Here is a 12,901-nt window from a genome sequence, read left to right as displayed (position 1 = left end):
GCGGTTATCAGCACCCGTACAAATTCCCAACCTTTGCTCAGTCCAATCTCGTCACTTTCATGAATGATGATGAAATGATGAGGACAACACAAACACCCAGTCATCTCGAGGCAGGTGAAATTCCCTGACCACGCCGGGAATCGAACACGGGACCCCGTGCTCGGGAAGCGAGAACACGACCGCGAGACCACGAGCTGCGGACGACCCATCTGTGTACACCATGCACGCAACGTGATAGCGAGACAGGAATTCCATTGCCGTTGCGCTAGTTGTGCCCTGGTTTTGAAACGATAAACTAGTCTGCAGAGTCAAGTATGGTCCAGCAAATGAACCCGCAATTTGGAATAATGACTAACATCAGCTGTAGAATGGAATGACGATAATGAAAGTTTATGTCGGACCGGGACTAGAACCCAGGTTTCCCGTTTATCGCGAGCGGTCGCCTTATAATTTGGCTGTCCGTGCACGAATCACGGCCAGACCCAAACTTCCACCTGTACTCGTACATGCATTATGTATATTCCCGTACAGGTCAGACGTTGTACTTGAAAATCACTTGCGCGGTATCGGCAGATAAATATGATATTGCAGTGCATATGTTATTCAGAAACACGGTGCAAAATTCCTTGGGACACTCATGCTTTAAATTAACCTGAACCGCTGTCTTTTAACGTCCGCCCAGACCAAACGCAACGAACTGTACCGAAAAAAATGGTAAGGCGAACACTCGAGATAAGCGGGAAATCCGGGTTCAAGTGTTCAAGTCCCCGTCCGGCACAAATTTTCGCTGGCGTCATTCCATTCTGCAGCTGATGGTAGTCATTATTCGCAATTGCGAGTTCGTCTGATGTGTTTCGTTACTGCTGCGGTCACCGCAGCGCCTGTTACTTTGGACATTCTTGCATGTCCAAAAGAGCTTTGCATCCCAATCAGAATCACACAGGCACAGTAATATCGCATTTCGTATGGCCTTTTCCGCACCTTGTACTTTAATGCCTCCATCTCCATATATTCAACCAAGACAGGTGGAAGTTGCTTACTTAGCCAATATCTTCCGTACACACAGTATGATGTTAATTTCCGGATTTGTTCGTCAAGGGACCCATATTCGTCGAAAGAGAGCAGCAGGAGGAATTTCTTGCAGAGGAATATTCATCGCATCTTCAACGATGGTTCATTCGCTTCAACAAGTAATGCGTTGGCTGGGGTTGATATGGACGCCCCAGTAACTGTACGGAAACCTTTGTATTGCGAATTGTCGAATCGTGGCAGCTTGCTGTCTGACGCTGATCCGTAGCACATGAGTCCGTAATCGAAATGCATCCTGAGTAGGGTCCGCTGTAAAATCATCGCTGTCCGCCGACCAGAGCCCCACCATACTCGATCGTAGCTCTGACGAGATTGCATTTTCTTGCTAGTAGTGATATTTCGGATATGATGAGCCCATCTCAGTTTATCGTAGATAAACATCCAAGATACTTTTTTCGGAACTGGAAAATTATGTTTTCACAGTTGCATGTGAGTATTTATCAGTGCATAAATTTCGTTTGCGCACTTTATGGTGAATGTCGTTAGTCCGTTTCATATTTGAATACTGAATTCAGTATCTTCTCAATAATGACGAAGGCGACACGTAGTTGTTTTAGTATCTGCGCTGCGTGACAACGGTACGGAATTGTCACCGCCTACACAACTATGCTAGCCGACGGTGGATCGACTACAAGCCGGTAAGCTGAACCCCAGAAGTGGAAACAAATCTCGACGACCGAGTGAATTTGCAGGGGAGTAGAGAGTCTGAACACAGTGTAGAGAACAATCTCGCCGGAAAAAACAAAACGCGACCAGCGCGAGCGACTCGCAGCCGAGCCAACTGAAGCAGAGCACAGCGCGAGGCGAAAGGCTTAGCCCGCGGGCGTTGAAAAACAGAGATACTGCCGGCAAGTAAACAGTTGGGTCAATGACTCTGCCAATGCTACACTACGCCTGCGCCCTGCGTGACAGTGGTGTGCGCTATTTCGCTGCGATAACCACGACAGTTCCTGTACATTCATGTCGATATCCACTGGCGGCGATATTTAAGCTGCGATGAGGTTCTTAGGTTAAATTTAAGTGATCCACTTTGCAAAAAAAAAAAAAAAAAAAAAAAAAAAAAAAAAAAAAAAAAAAAAAAAAAACAACTGTAGCTGCAATAATCCGTGCACGTTCGCTTGAAAATCTTACTTTTTATATTGCTATTATTAGAATTTTGTGTATTTTAAATGAGACTTAATGTAGTTCGTGTAATTTTTCTTCTTGTAAGAGTGATTTGTGTTCACTGTCTCAAAAAGGTTTCTCACAGTTAGCAAGGCATTGGTCCCTGTGTGTCAATACAGACTCTCCAGAATCCAAAGGCCTAGTTGTACTGTTATGAAGCGCGATGGATTAGCTACCAGCAAATGTACAGAATCGATCCGTACCACGCTTCGTTGTACTTCGTTATCAAAGATGTTGGCGCTGGAGTGGTTAGTACCAGAACTTATAATTCTAGCCATACCCCTGGTGAACAAATGTCAACAACCTGTCCGCCCGCCGGCCGGTGTGGCCGAACGGTTCTAGGCGCTTCAGTCTGGAACCGCGCGACCGCTACGGTCGCAGGTTCGAATCCTGCCTTGGGCGTGGATGTGTGTGATGTCCTTAGGTTAGTTAGGTTTAAGTAGTTCTAAGTTCTAGGGGATTGATGACCTCAGATGTTAAGTCCCATAGTCCTCAGAGCCATTTGAACCATTTGTTTCAAAAGGTTATTAAATTTCCAGTACGGAGGAATGTCTGTGTACTTTACTAGAGCACTGGCTCGTTCGCAGGACTGAGTTTGGGAAGCTCATAACGATATTGTATGGTCCGTTTACTACTCTACACAGCTGTTGCTGTACTTTGCATAAACAGTTTCAACATTTAGGCAGCTTTTCAGCAAATGATATTACAGTAGTCGTGTCGTGTAGCGAAGAGGCAATGCATATTTCAGTATGGCCTCCTGAGTTGTACTAATGCATGCGAATTTTATCATACCGGAATACACTATAATAGTATGTAATTATTAATATACGGTGCGGTGTTTTAATTCTAGGCAGATGTTACATATTACCAATAGCCACTAATATATGGTAATAAGACTTCGTGCAGTTTTTTCTATTTATACCTGAATATTTTAGCCTATTATTGAGACGTGAGAGGCACACTGCACAACTACGAACGGTAGCGCGTATATAACATGTTTTGTCCTTCAGTATCGCAATGACCTAAGAATACGCCATCGTTATGGTACATCATGGGTGACTTCTAAAGATAGTATTATTATTTTTTGTCAACAACTTGTTTTTGACATTAACTGACTAATCCGTCGGTTCATGGTAGAATATTTTGTACATTATGAATGAAAAAACACTCTTCACCTGTGAAATATTCTACAATATTTATGGCTGTTTCGTTCTCATCAAGTAGTAAGATGAATATGGGTGGATTTAAAATTTCTATGGGATAAAAGATTTTAAACTAGTGCAACCACAGAGTACCTCTGTTGGTTTACAGAGATGACAGTTGTTAATTATTAACTAGAGCGATAGGGGTTATTCAACTAAAAATGCAGTATAAAATATTTTGGCTAGATAACGCATGGGACACATTAAATACCGGTTTGTGAAATAATAAGTATTATTGACGATTACCAGTACGCAAGTACCGTGTATTTTTTCATTCATAAACTTCTTTTTCCGAGATAAATGTATCTCTGGTTTAAGCTCATGTGTCAGTGCTTGCAAATTTCTTTATGGATGGGATCTGTATTCAGCAAAACGCTTTTTTCTTCTCGTACCCAGACATGTTTCAGTTGATTTTTCTTTCTTTCTATTAAAGAACAGGAAACATCTCTTTACTGTCTGTACATACCTAGATTCGAGTTTTTAAGGAAGTATTCACTAATTCGAAAACAAGCAAGATATTTATATCTACCTTGTTACCACATGCTGTGGTATTCATGGTTTTTTATGTTTTCATTACAGTTGTTTGTCTTTCACAGTGTGTCACCTGCAACCTTACAGAATACAGTACTTAATGTGGGAAACTGATTTACATCGAAAATTTACGACAGGGGTGTTAGGGTTGGGCCAGACATGAATTAATTCTATGCTGAAGACTGTATGCGTGTAGCTCAGCGTGATCTAACAGTTTCTGAGAGCAGAGAATAGAGTTGCGTTGCAGATAACAGTTTATTCGTTCATTATATCCTTTCCTTCCACTATCCTTTTTTTGTATTTGGTGCTTTTCCGTAATCGTTAATTTTGCTGTGTATGATAACCCTTACGTCAGCGTTGATGTCTGCTATTTTATGATTCATGTACATACGGTGCTCAGCGAATGTAGAATGACAGCTGCTACTTTTTAGCGCTCTTTTGTGTTCAATGTATCTAATATTGAAATTTCGCTTGTCCGTCCAATATATACCAATTTTCAGCCCTAAACTGTCAGTTTGTAAATATCAGATATGTTGTGTTTTTCTGTGCTCGTGTTGGCTTATCCTGCTTTCTCTGTATATAATTATTTGTTCTGTAGGTCACTTTTTTCGAAATATTAGAAAAGCATAGTTAGAGTCCTACTTCTGAAATTGTCGGTTCAGTTTCTCATAAAACCATATGGCAGAAGATACCTCATCTACTTTTTGAATTATTAGAGAAAAATAAATTTTCGTACTTAATTTTGTGAAACGAGTGACATTAACTAATCCTTGTTATTAATCTACTAAGCGAAGGTGACGCCTCTGTATTCGTTATATCTAATAATGAAGCTGTAAATTTCTTTTATTATCAGGACCGGTTTCGGGCTCTCATAAGCCCATCCTCAGGTGTCGCAGCCGGCCGAAGTGGCCGTGCGGTTAAAGGCGCTGCAGTCTGGAGCCGCAAGACCACTACGGTCGCAGGTTCGAATCCTGCCTCGGGCATGGATGTTTGTGATGTCCTTAGGTTAGTTAGGTTTAACTAGTTCTAAGTTCTAGGGGACTAATGACCTCAGCAGTTGAGTCCCATAGTGCTCAGAGCCATTTTGAACCTCAGGTGTCGCAACTCATTGTTCTGCGCTCACAGGTAGCAAACCGCGCCTAGTAGAAGTCCACTGCGGCACTCGAGGGCCACAACACAATTGTGACACCTGAGGATGTGCTTATGAGAGCCCGAAACCGGTCGTGATAATAAACGAAATTTACAACTGAAGCGGTATTTTCTACCTCTAGTATTCTAAATATAAAATTCAACAGAATATGTTTTTCACATAATGTAATATGTAAATTTATAGATGTCAATGTAAACAATATTTCACTTGCAGCTCAATATGCCAAGCACAAAAGCGAAACAGGAATTTAGTTGCTACTTACAAAGAAGTAATAAGCCAATGATGAACAATTTAAAGCCGGCCGGGTGGCCGAGCGGTTCTAGGCGCTACAGTCTGGAACCACGCGACCGCTACGATCGCAGGTTCGAATCCTGCCTCGGGCATGGCTGTGTGTGATGTCCTTAGGTTAGTTAGGTTTAAGTAGTTCTAAGTTCTAGGGGACTGATGACCTCAGAAGTTGAGTCCCATAGTGCTCAGAGCCATTTGAACCATTTGAACAATTTAAAATTCATCTAGAACTAGGAAACCACGTCCGAATCTCTGAAATATTTAATGGCATCATGAATACAGTCGAATTAAGTACAAAAACACTAGTAAATAAAATGGGTAAAACAACAAAAAACTAACGTTGGGGATGATAGAGTTACGTCTACGGTGTTCTTAACTGGTGAAGTAGTTTGATTTATGTGCGACTAAGAAGATATGCGACATTAATTTCAAAAAAATTGTTTAATCGCTAACATTTAAGGAAGGAAATAACTTGTACAGACAAATAATGGTGATATAAATAATTAAAAAATTAGTTAAAGATCAATGCAAGCGGTGAAGGCAATTTTTCTGAACATCGAACTTGTTTTAATTTTTTCCAGCTTAGTGATATCTGCTTACAGTTAGATAAATTCTGAAGAAACTTCTAACGATACTACCTTTGCTACATTAGATAAGGTTATTTGCATGTTGCATACAGAGTACAAAAATAACTTAAGTTGCCAACGTGGACGTTACAAGTTTACAATTGGTTCAGCGCAAAATGTAGTAAATTCCGTAAATTTCAATGTCAATGGCACGAACGAACCTTGTGTCACAATGTACTACGACACTGCAGTCGCGTTGTGGAAGAGGGAGAGCCAAAAGAGCATTCAGACATTTTGATTCCTAAATCGCTTAATACGAGGGCACAAAGTACGAGTACTTCCGTCTTCATCCTTGGCTAATCTTTTTTCCTTCTTCGTACACTGTGATTTGGATTTTCCGCGGTTACCTTACATCAATTAATGCTAGTAGCCGATCCCTTCACTCACCTTTCTCTGACATGGTTACTACTCCGTCTCTAACGAGCAGGCTGTCAAGAAAACGTTAAATGATAGCCATATTCTGAAATTAGTTGCAGAAACTTCGCAGATACAGCGCTTTCAAGTCTTTGCTGATAATTTCTGCAGTACTGGTAATCCAACAGCATGTATCTTACACCGATAAGGGTTATTCACGAGTAGTGTAGTTCATTGCTTCAGTCACTCTAAGACACAAGTGTTAGCGTCCCTCGACATTAAACGGTTCAGTTTTAGATGTTATCATCCAGGGCTAACTGTCGATTAATGTTTTTTGTGAGGTGGGATGGAAATATCCAATATTATTTCATTCAACAGCAATATGAACTACTTGGCAGCTTTTTATAATCATGAATGAGAAGTATCATACAAAGGGTAGTCCGTAATTTTAACTATCCATTTCAAGTGCAGATATATTTTATACCATAATGCTGAGAATAATATATCTTTATTAATGCGGGAGTGGTGCTTTTATATGCTTTCCAAAGATATGCTTCAGGTACAAAGTTGCACTAAAACTTAAGGTTCTTTTATCATGGTGTACCTAGTATTACCAAAGAAGGAAAATATTATTTGCCACCATAATTTTTAATTCTGAACTTGATACTATTTCTCGATTTCTGATTTTCAACAATATGTTCTGTTAATGGTTGATCGTCAATATTTTTAAAGTCCTTATTGGAAAAGTTGAATGAATTTGCACGTATTTATTTTCTAGTTGTAAATCTATATGCTGGTTACTTACGTTATGTTCACCTGCAGATCTTCCAGATAAGAGATGTTGATGTTTCGGAGATACTTTTCCATCTGAAAAATGAAAGACGGAAATATTTTCAGGTAAGATGATCATTATGTTCTTGTGTGGACAAGTATCTATAATGAAGAGTTGTAGAATATACACATTTGTTTATTTGACTTACACTTTGATTTCGAACGTTTCACGTGCAAATTATTCATCTGAGTGAGTCTTGTTTTATGAGGCTCACTTTACGCGTACAAAACGCGATGCAGTCACAAAGTTTTGACGCTTATGAACAGCTGTCACGAAAGCAAACTAAGTGCGATGCTGATTTTGTCAAGGGAACAGTTCTAGTATCTTGTCGATTAGGAGAGATCAGCTGATTATTCGTCATATTATTGTTTCTTTAATATAAAGTAGCTTCTGCGATGAACAATTTAAATATTGTAGGTAACTGGTTTACTGAAACTATGGAAAAGTGTGACAAACTATCGAAAAAGTATGATGTATACACAAAATATGAACAGCTCTAAAAGCATATATATATGCATCGTCCCTTGACTTATAAAAAGTGTCAGAAAGGAATCTATCGAAGTTTTTACCTGTTGTTTATTATTTCGAGTATCTGTTATAGGAAATACGTTTCAAGCTGTAAAGATGAGTTACCTCCTCATTCGACAGAAAAAGAGCTAACTCTACAGCAATCTTTCAGATGGTGGTCAGAGTCATTTTGCTGAGTGTTTTAATATAAGGAATCCTTGGTCCCTACTTGACCCTGACATTTGGCCTGTATTTTATTGTGGATCTAGATTTTAACTAACAGCGCAACTCATCAGCCAAACCAACTGATGCTTGCCAAGATTATATTCTAGTATCTGTCGTTATCGCTATGCTAAGTCTACATGACTACCTATAACGCTTCGAAGATAACTGGAATGAAAAAAAAAATACAGATGATATATCTTAGAAGTTCAGTTATTGAACAAATCACAAGAATTAGTAATCTCTGTGTGCAAATGCATACAAGTTTTTTTATAATAATAATATTAATAATAATAAACACTAAAGTAGCATTGTTATACATAAGTAAGGCGATTGTATTGTAAAATAACAAAGTGCTCAAGACAATTATACAGGGTGTCCATAGCTAAACTTCCAGTCTTAAAACGCTGTAGAAAGCGAATCATAGCTCAGAATGACGTAAAATTTGAACTGAATATTCTTGATAGAGGGAAGAACGTCATAGAACAAAAAATGTAACTAAAATTTGGCGAATAGATGCACCTGTAAGCGTCAGGATATGCCCACCAATAGACGCGTGGCACACGGCTGTTCCGTAGTTTGCGTCCGAGACGCCCAACGTGATTGTCTCCGCAAAGAGTCGTGCGCTACTTGTAAAGCTCTTTTACAAGAATGGTGACTATGCGCTACATGCTCTGCAGAAGTTCCGGACACTCAAAGGTATGAAAAAAGGCACTGGTCCTATGTCTGATAAGGGGCTGGTAAAAATGATTATAAAATTCGAGGTGACGTGCAAACGTGCAGTGCACGGGGAATTTCCCGAACGTTGAACATGCCTGCGAGCACGGTGCACAAAATTTTACGGAACAATCTGCATTACTATACATACAAAATCACACATGTTCAACAGCTGCTCCCTGTTGACCTAAAAGCAAGATAAACGTTCGCTCTCGAATTTCTTGCTTGCATTCAAGCTAACAATGAATGGCCATGGAACATTCTGTGAACAGACGAAGCCCATTCCCATCTCCAAGGACAAGTCAATATGCAGAATTGCGGAATATGAGCAACGGAAAAATCTGCACGCACATCAATCGGTTCTATTTCATTCTGCAAAGATATCTGCCTGGTGCGGATTGTGGCGTCGTTTATCGCAGTGCCGTATTCTTTCGAGGAGATGAATCCTACGAGTCCTGTTATCTGTACCGTTCCTGATAAATGCTATGAGAGTCTTCTGTGCGCTAATGTCATTCCAACCCTTCAACAGCCTGGATGTATGGGTAGGATCATCTTATGCAAAATGGAGTTCCTCCGCAATTTGCGCAAACAGTGAAGCGGCTGCTGAGAGGCATTTCGGAAATGATGGAAATATCAACCGTCGTTTCTCTACACGTGATTTTAATCCTTGTGACTTCTGGCTATGCGATTATCTGAAAGATGTTACGTTCAGTGCTCCCATCACGAACATAGCTGAATTGAAAGAAAGCACTGCAGAAAGCAATCTGAATGTGACTTCCAAGACACTCCGATCTGTTGTGGAACACACTGTTTCTCAATTTCAAGCTGTGACAGAGTATGGTGGGCAATATGTTGAACATGTCTTGCGCTAGTCTCATGACAATTAGAAATCGATGAAACCGATGTCATTTTGCTTTTTATGCGGGTTTAGGCACCAGGAAAATTTAAAACCGAGGTCTTTTGCTTTTTACGCGGGTTCTTGCCCCAGGACAATTGAAGACTGATTTATCCCATCTGATATAAGAACTTGCTTTGGTAGATGGGCTCACTTTACTACCAGTGCCACAACTGTTGACTGCCGAACTTACGCAGTCATGCACATCGAACAGTGCTGATGCTGTAATGATCAACTCAAACCACAGCCGTTTTTCTGTTTGTTCCATGACGTTTCCCCCTGTGTCAATAATATGCTGTTCAAATCTGATGTCATTATAATATATTATATTATAGACTAACTGTGTATACAAATTTGCAACACAATATTGCTATTCTTTGCGTGAAGTTTGGACACAAGCAGGTGACGTGGGCTTTGCCACTATCTCTCTTAGAGTTTCAATACAAGTTTGTCTTATTGCCATTGTGTGATGTGCAGAATTTACACCTCACCAGTTTTACAATTTTTCCTTTTGTTGTGAACTCCCAGAGAGGTTTTGTGGTTATTCGCGATAAACTTAGTGAATCGCTGAGTTGTAGAAAGACCGTACTTGATGTACTATTGCAAGAGCTGTTACACATGCAGTGTCTCGTAGTGGTTAACGCTGCTTCCTCTCGAGCTTCTTGTCGCCCGTTTAAGCCTGCACATCATGGTTGTTTGTTATTTAGTATTCATCATTGTTCTAGAAACGTGGTATGTTGTAATGCTTGCATATTCTGCAATATTCATCGTTTGTGCAAATATTAGTAGTCCTGAATATCTGATGTTTTCATAAATAGTTGCACTTCGTCCAGGAGATCAGATCAGATCAGTTCAGTTCAGTTCAGTTCAGTTCTGTTCTGCCTGTACATTGGTGTCAGTAGTAAATGTACTTTTAATTTTAAGTGTTGTACTTCAGTGACGACGCTATCTGCGAATCTAGTCTTGACTGTGGTTTCGACATGACATTGTGGGGTGGAAACGCCGGGTACTACTAAACATCACCACCGAGGCTGCAGTTAGGCAACTTGAAACCGGTCGCCTACGGAGACAGGAACCAGAATACAAACAATATATCGTTCCTAAGATCGGAATACTCAGGAGACAGATGGATTCCAAAACAACAGTAATCCGGCTGCTCATCAGGCATCCAATAGTGTTTCCCGGAGGCACTGTTTGGGACCTGACGAAATGGATACATGGATTAGACTGAGTCGCTATGTGTACTGACGGAATAAAATATCTCAACAACTAAAAATAACTAATATAGAGCAATGAAATTTCGGAGATACATTTGTCTCGGTAACATATTTGAGTGATTAACATTGGAAGATCATAGGATAATGTAAGCATTAGAAAAGAAATTGAAGATCTATAATTCTTGTACATTAATAACCATTGTAAAGGCCAGAATTTTGAATGCAAGCATGCAAACGTGCATGCATCATGTTTTACACGTGCCTGATGTCATCTTCTATAATGTATTTCAATGCCTGCTGCACTTCGTCGTTCAATACAGGGACTATTTATGCTGGTTGTGGATGATGCAGGAGTTGTCCGACGGTGTTTCATATGAGCTCGGCTGGAGACAGCTCTGTTGATCGAGCAGGCCAACACAACATGTCGACAATCTGCACAGCAAGTTGGGTGTCGACAGCAGTAAGTGGGAGAGCGTTATCCTGCTGTTAGACACCCCCCAGAATGTTGTTCATGAATGGAAGACAACAGGTAAATCATCAGACTGAAGTACAATTTTACAGTCAGGTTGCGTGGGATAACCACGAGGGTGTTCCTGCTGTCATACGAAATTGCACCACAGACCATAACTCCAGGTGTAGGTCCATTGTGTCTAGCCGGTCGACAGGTTGGTCGCAGGCCCTCAACTGGCCTTCTCCTAACCAACACACGACCATCACTGGCACCGAGGTAGAACCAGCTTTCATCAAAAAGCATAACAGACCTCCATCTTGCTCTCCAATGAACCCTCTCTTGACACCATGAGGTCGCAAATGGTGGTGGTTTGTGATCAGTGGAATGCACGCTACAGGGCATCTGGCTCGGAGCTCTCCTAGAAGTAATAGACTTGTACCAGTTCGTTGTGTCACTATGGTGTCAACTGCTGCTCAGTTTGCCATTGGAGATGCAGTACGATTCGCCAGAGCCTCACACCGATCACGATGGTCGTGCTTCTCGGTAATGTCACGTGGCCGTCTGGAGCCCTGTGTTCTTGTGACCGTAAGTTTTCGTGACCGCTGCTGCCAGCGATCATGTACAGTGGCTACATTCCTGCCTCGTCTTTCTGTAATATCGCTGAGAAACATCCAGCTTCTAGTAGCATTCTTGACTAACATCAACTCACCTACGCTCAGTCTGAAGGGTATGTTATTTAAAATCCGTCTTGATCACAGTCGATGTTCATTTCTGATCGATTTCAGTCTGTTAATTACGGGCCATCATGAGAGTTTGCACCATCTGGATGACGGCGATGGTGCCTGACCCGCTGTGGATGCCTCATTCACAGTAACTGAGTCAGACCACTTCGCTTCGGGAACATTAATTTCCAGAAACCACTGTGCCACAGATGCTGTTTTATGGCGGGGTTCACAGTCATACTGCTACGATCATCGTCTGTGAACAGTTCTTCTGTTGTACACTGTTCGTAATACGGTAATATTCTTACGCATTTAGAATTCTTCTAAGTAAAACAATGGGATCCCACCCTAACCACGGTAACAACCTCCATACCGTAACAACACCTGATGTGTGCTTCACTCTTGACACTTCACATGAAAGCAGGTAAAGTTCTCCAGACATTCGCCAAACCCAAGCGCTTTCATCGGATTGCCTCAAGGTAAAGCGTGATTAATCAATGCGAATCACTATTTTCCAGTCATCCACTGTCCAGTGCCGTCGCTCTTTACACGATATCAAGCGTCGCTTAGCAAAATGGTTCAAATGGCTCTAAGCACTATGAGACTTCACATCTGAGGTCATCAGTCCGCTAGGCTTAGAACTACACTACTGGCCATTAAAATTGCTACACCACGACGATGACGTGCTACAGATACGAAATTTAACCGACACGAAGAAGATGCTGTGATATGCAAATGATTAACTTTTCAGAGCGTTCACACAAGGCTGGCGCCGGTGGCGACACCTACAACCTGCTGACATGAGGAAAGTTTCCAACCGATTTCTCATACACAAACAGCAGTTGACCGTGGTTGCCTGCTGAAACGTTGTTGTGTTGCCTCGTGTAAGGAGGAGAAATGGGTACCATCACGTTTCCGACTTTGATAAAGGTCG

General features: G+C 41.1%; 1 protein-coding gene across 1 annotated transcript in view; it reads right to left on the bottom strand.

Annotated features, from left to right (window-relative positions):
• LOC124556265 (latent-transforming growth factor beta-binding protein 4-like) overlaps positions 1–12,901 on the bottom strand; it is a 505,946-nt gene that overhangs the window by 116,126 nt on the left and 376,919 nt on the right. The window contains exon 6 of the mRNA XM_047130251.1: positions 7,210–7,271. Coding sequence (XP_046986207.1) covers positions 7,210–7,271 — 62 coding nt within the window. The remainder of the gene's footprint in view (positions 1–7,209; positions 7,272–12,901) is intronic.

The sequence above is a fragment of the Schistocerca americana genome, chromosome X (genome assembly GCF_021461395.2).
Source record: "Schistocerca americana isolate TAMUIC-IGC-003095 chromosome X, iqSchAmer2.1, whole genome shotgun sequence".
Taxonomy (NCBI): Eukaryota; Metazoa; Arthropoda; class Insecta; order Orthoptera; family Acrididae; genus Schistocerca; species Schistocerca americana.
This window is presented reverse-complemented; position numbering and strand designations above follow the sequence as displayed.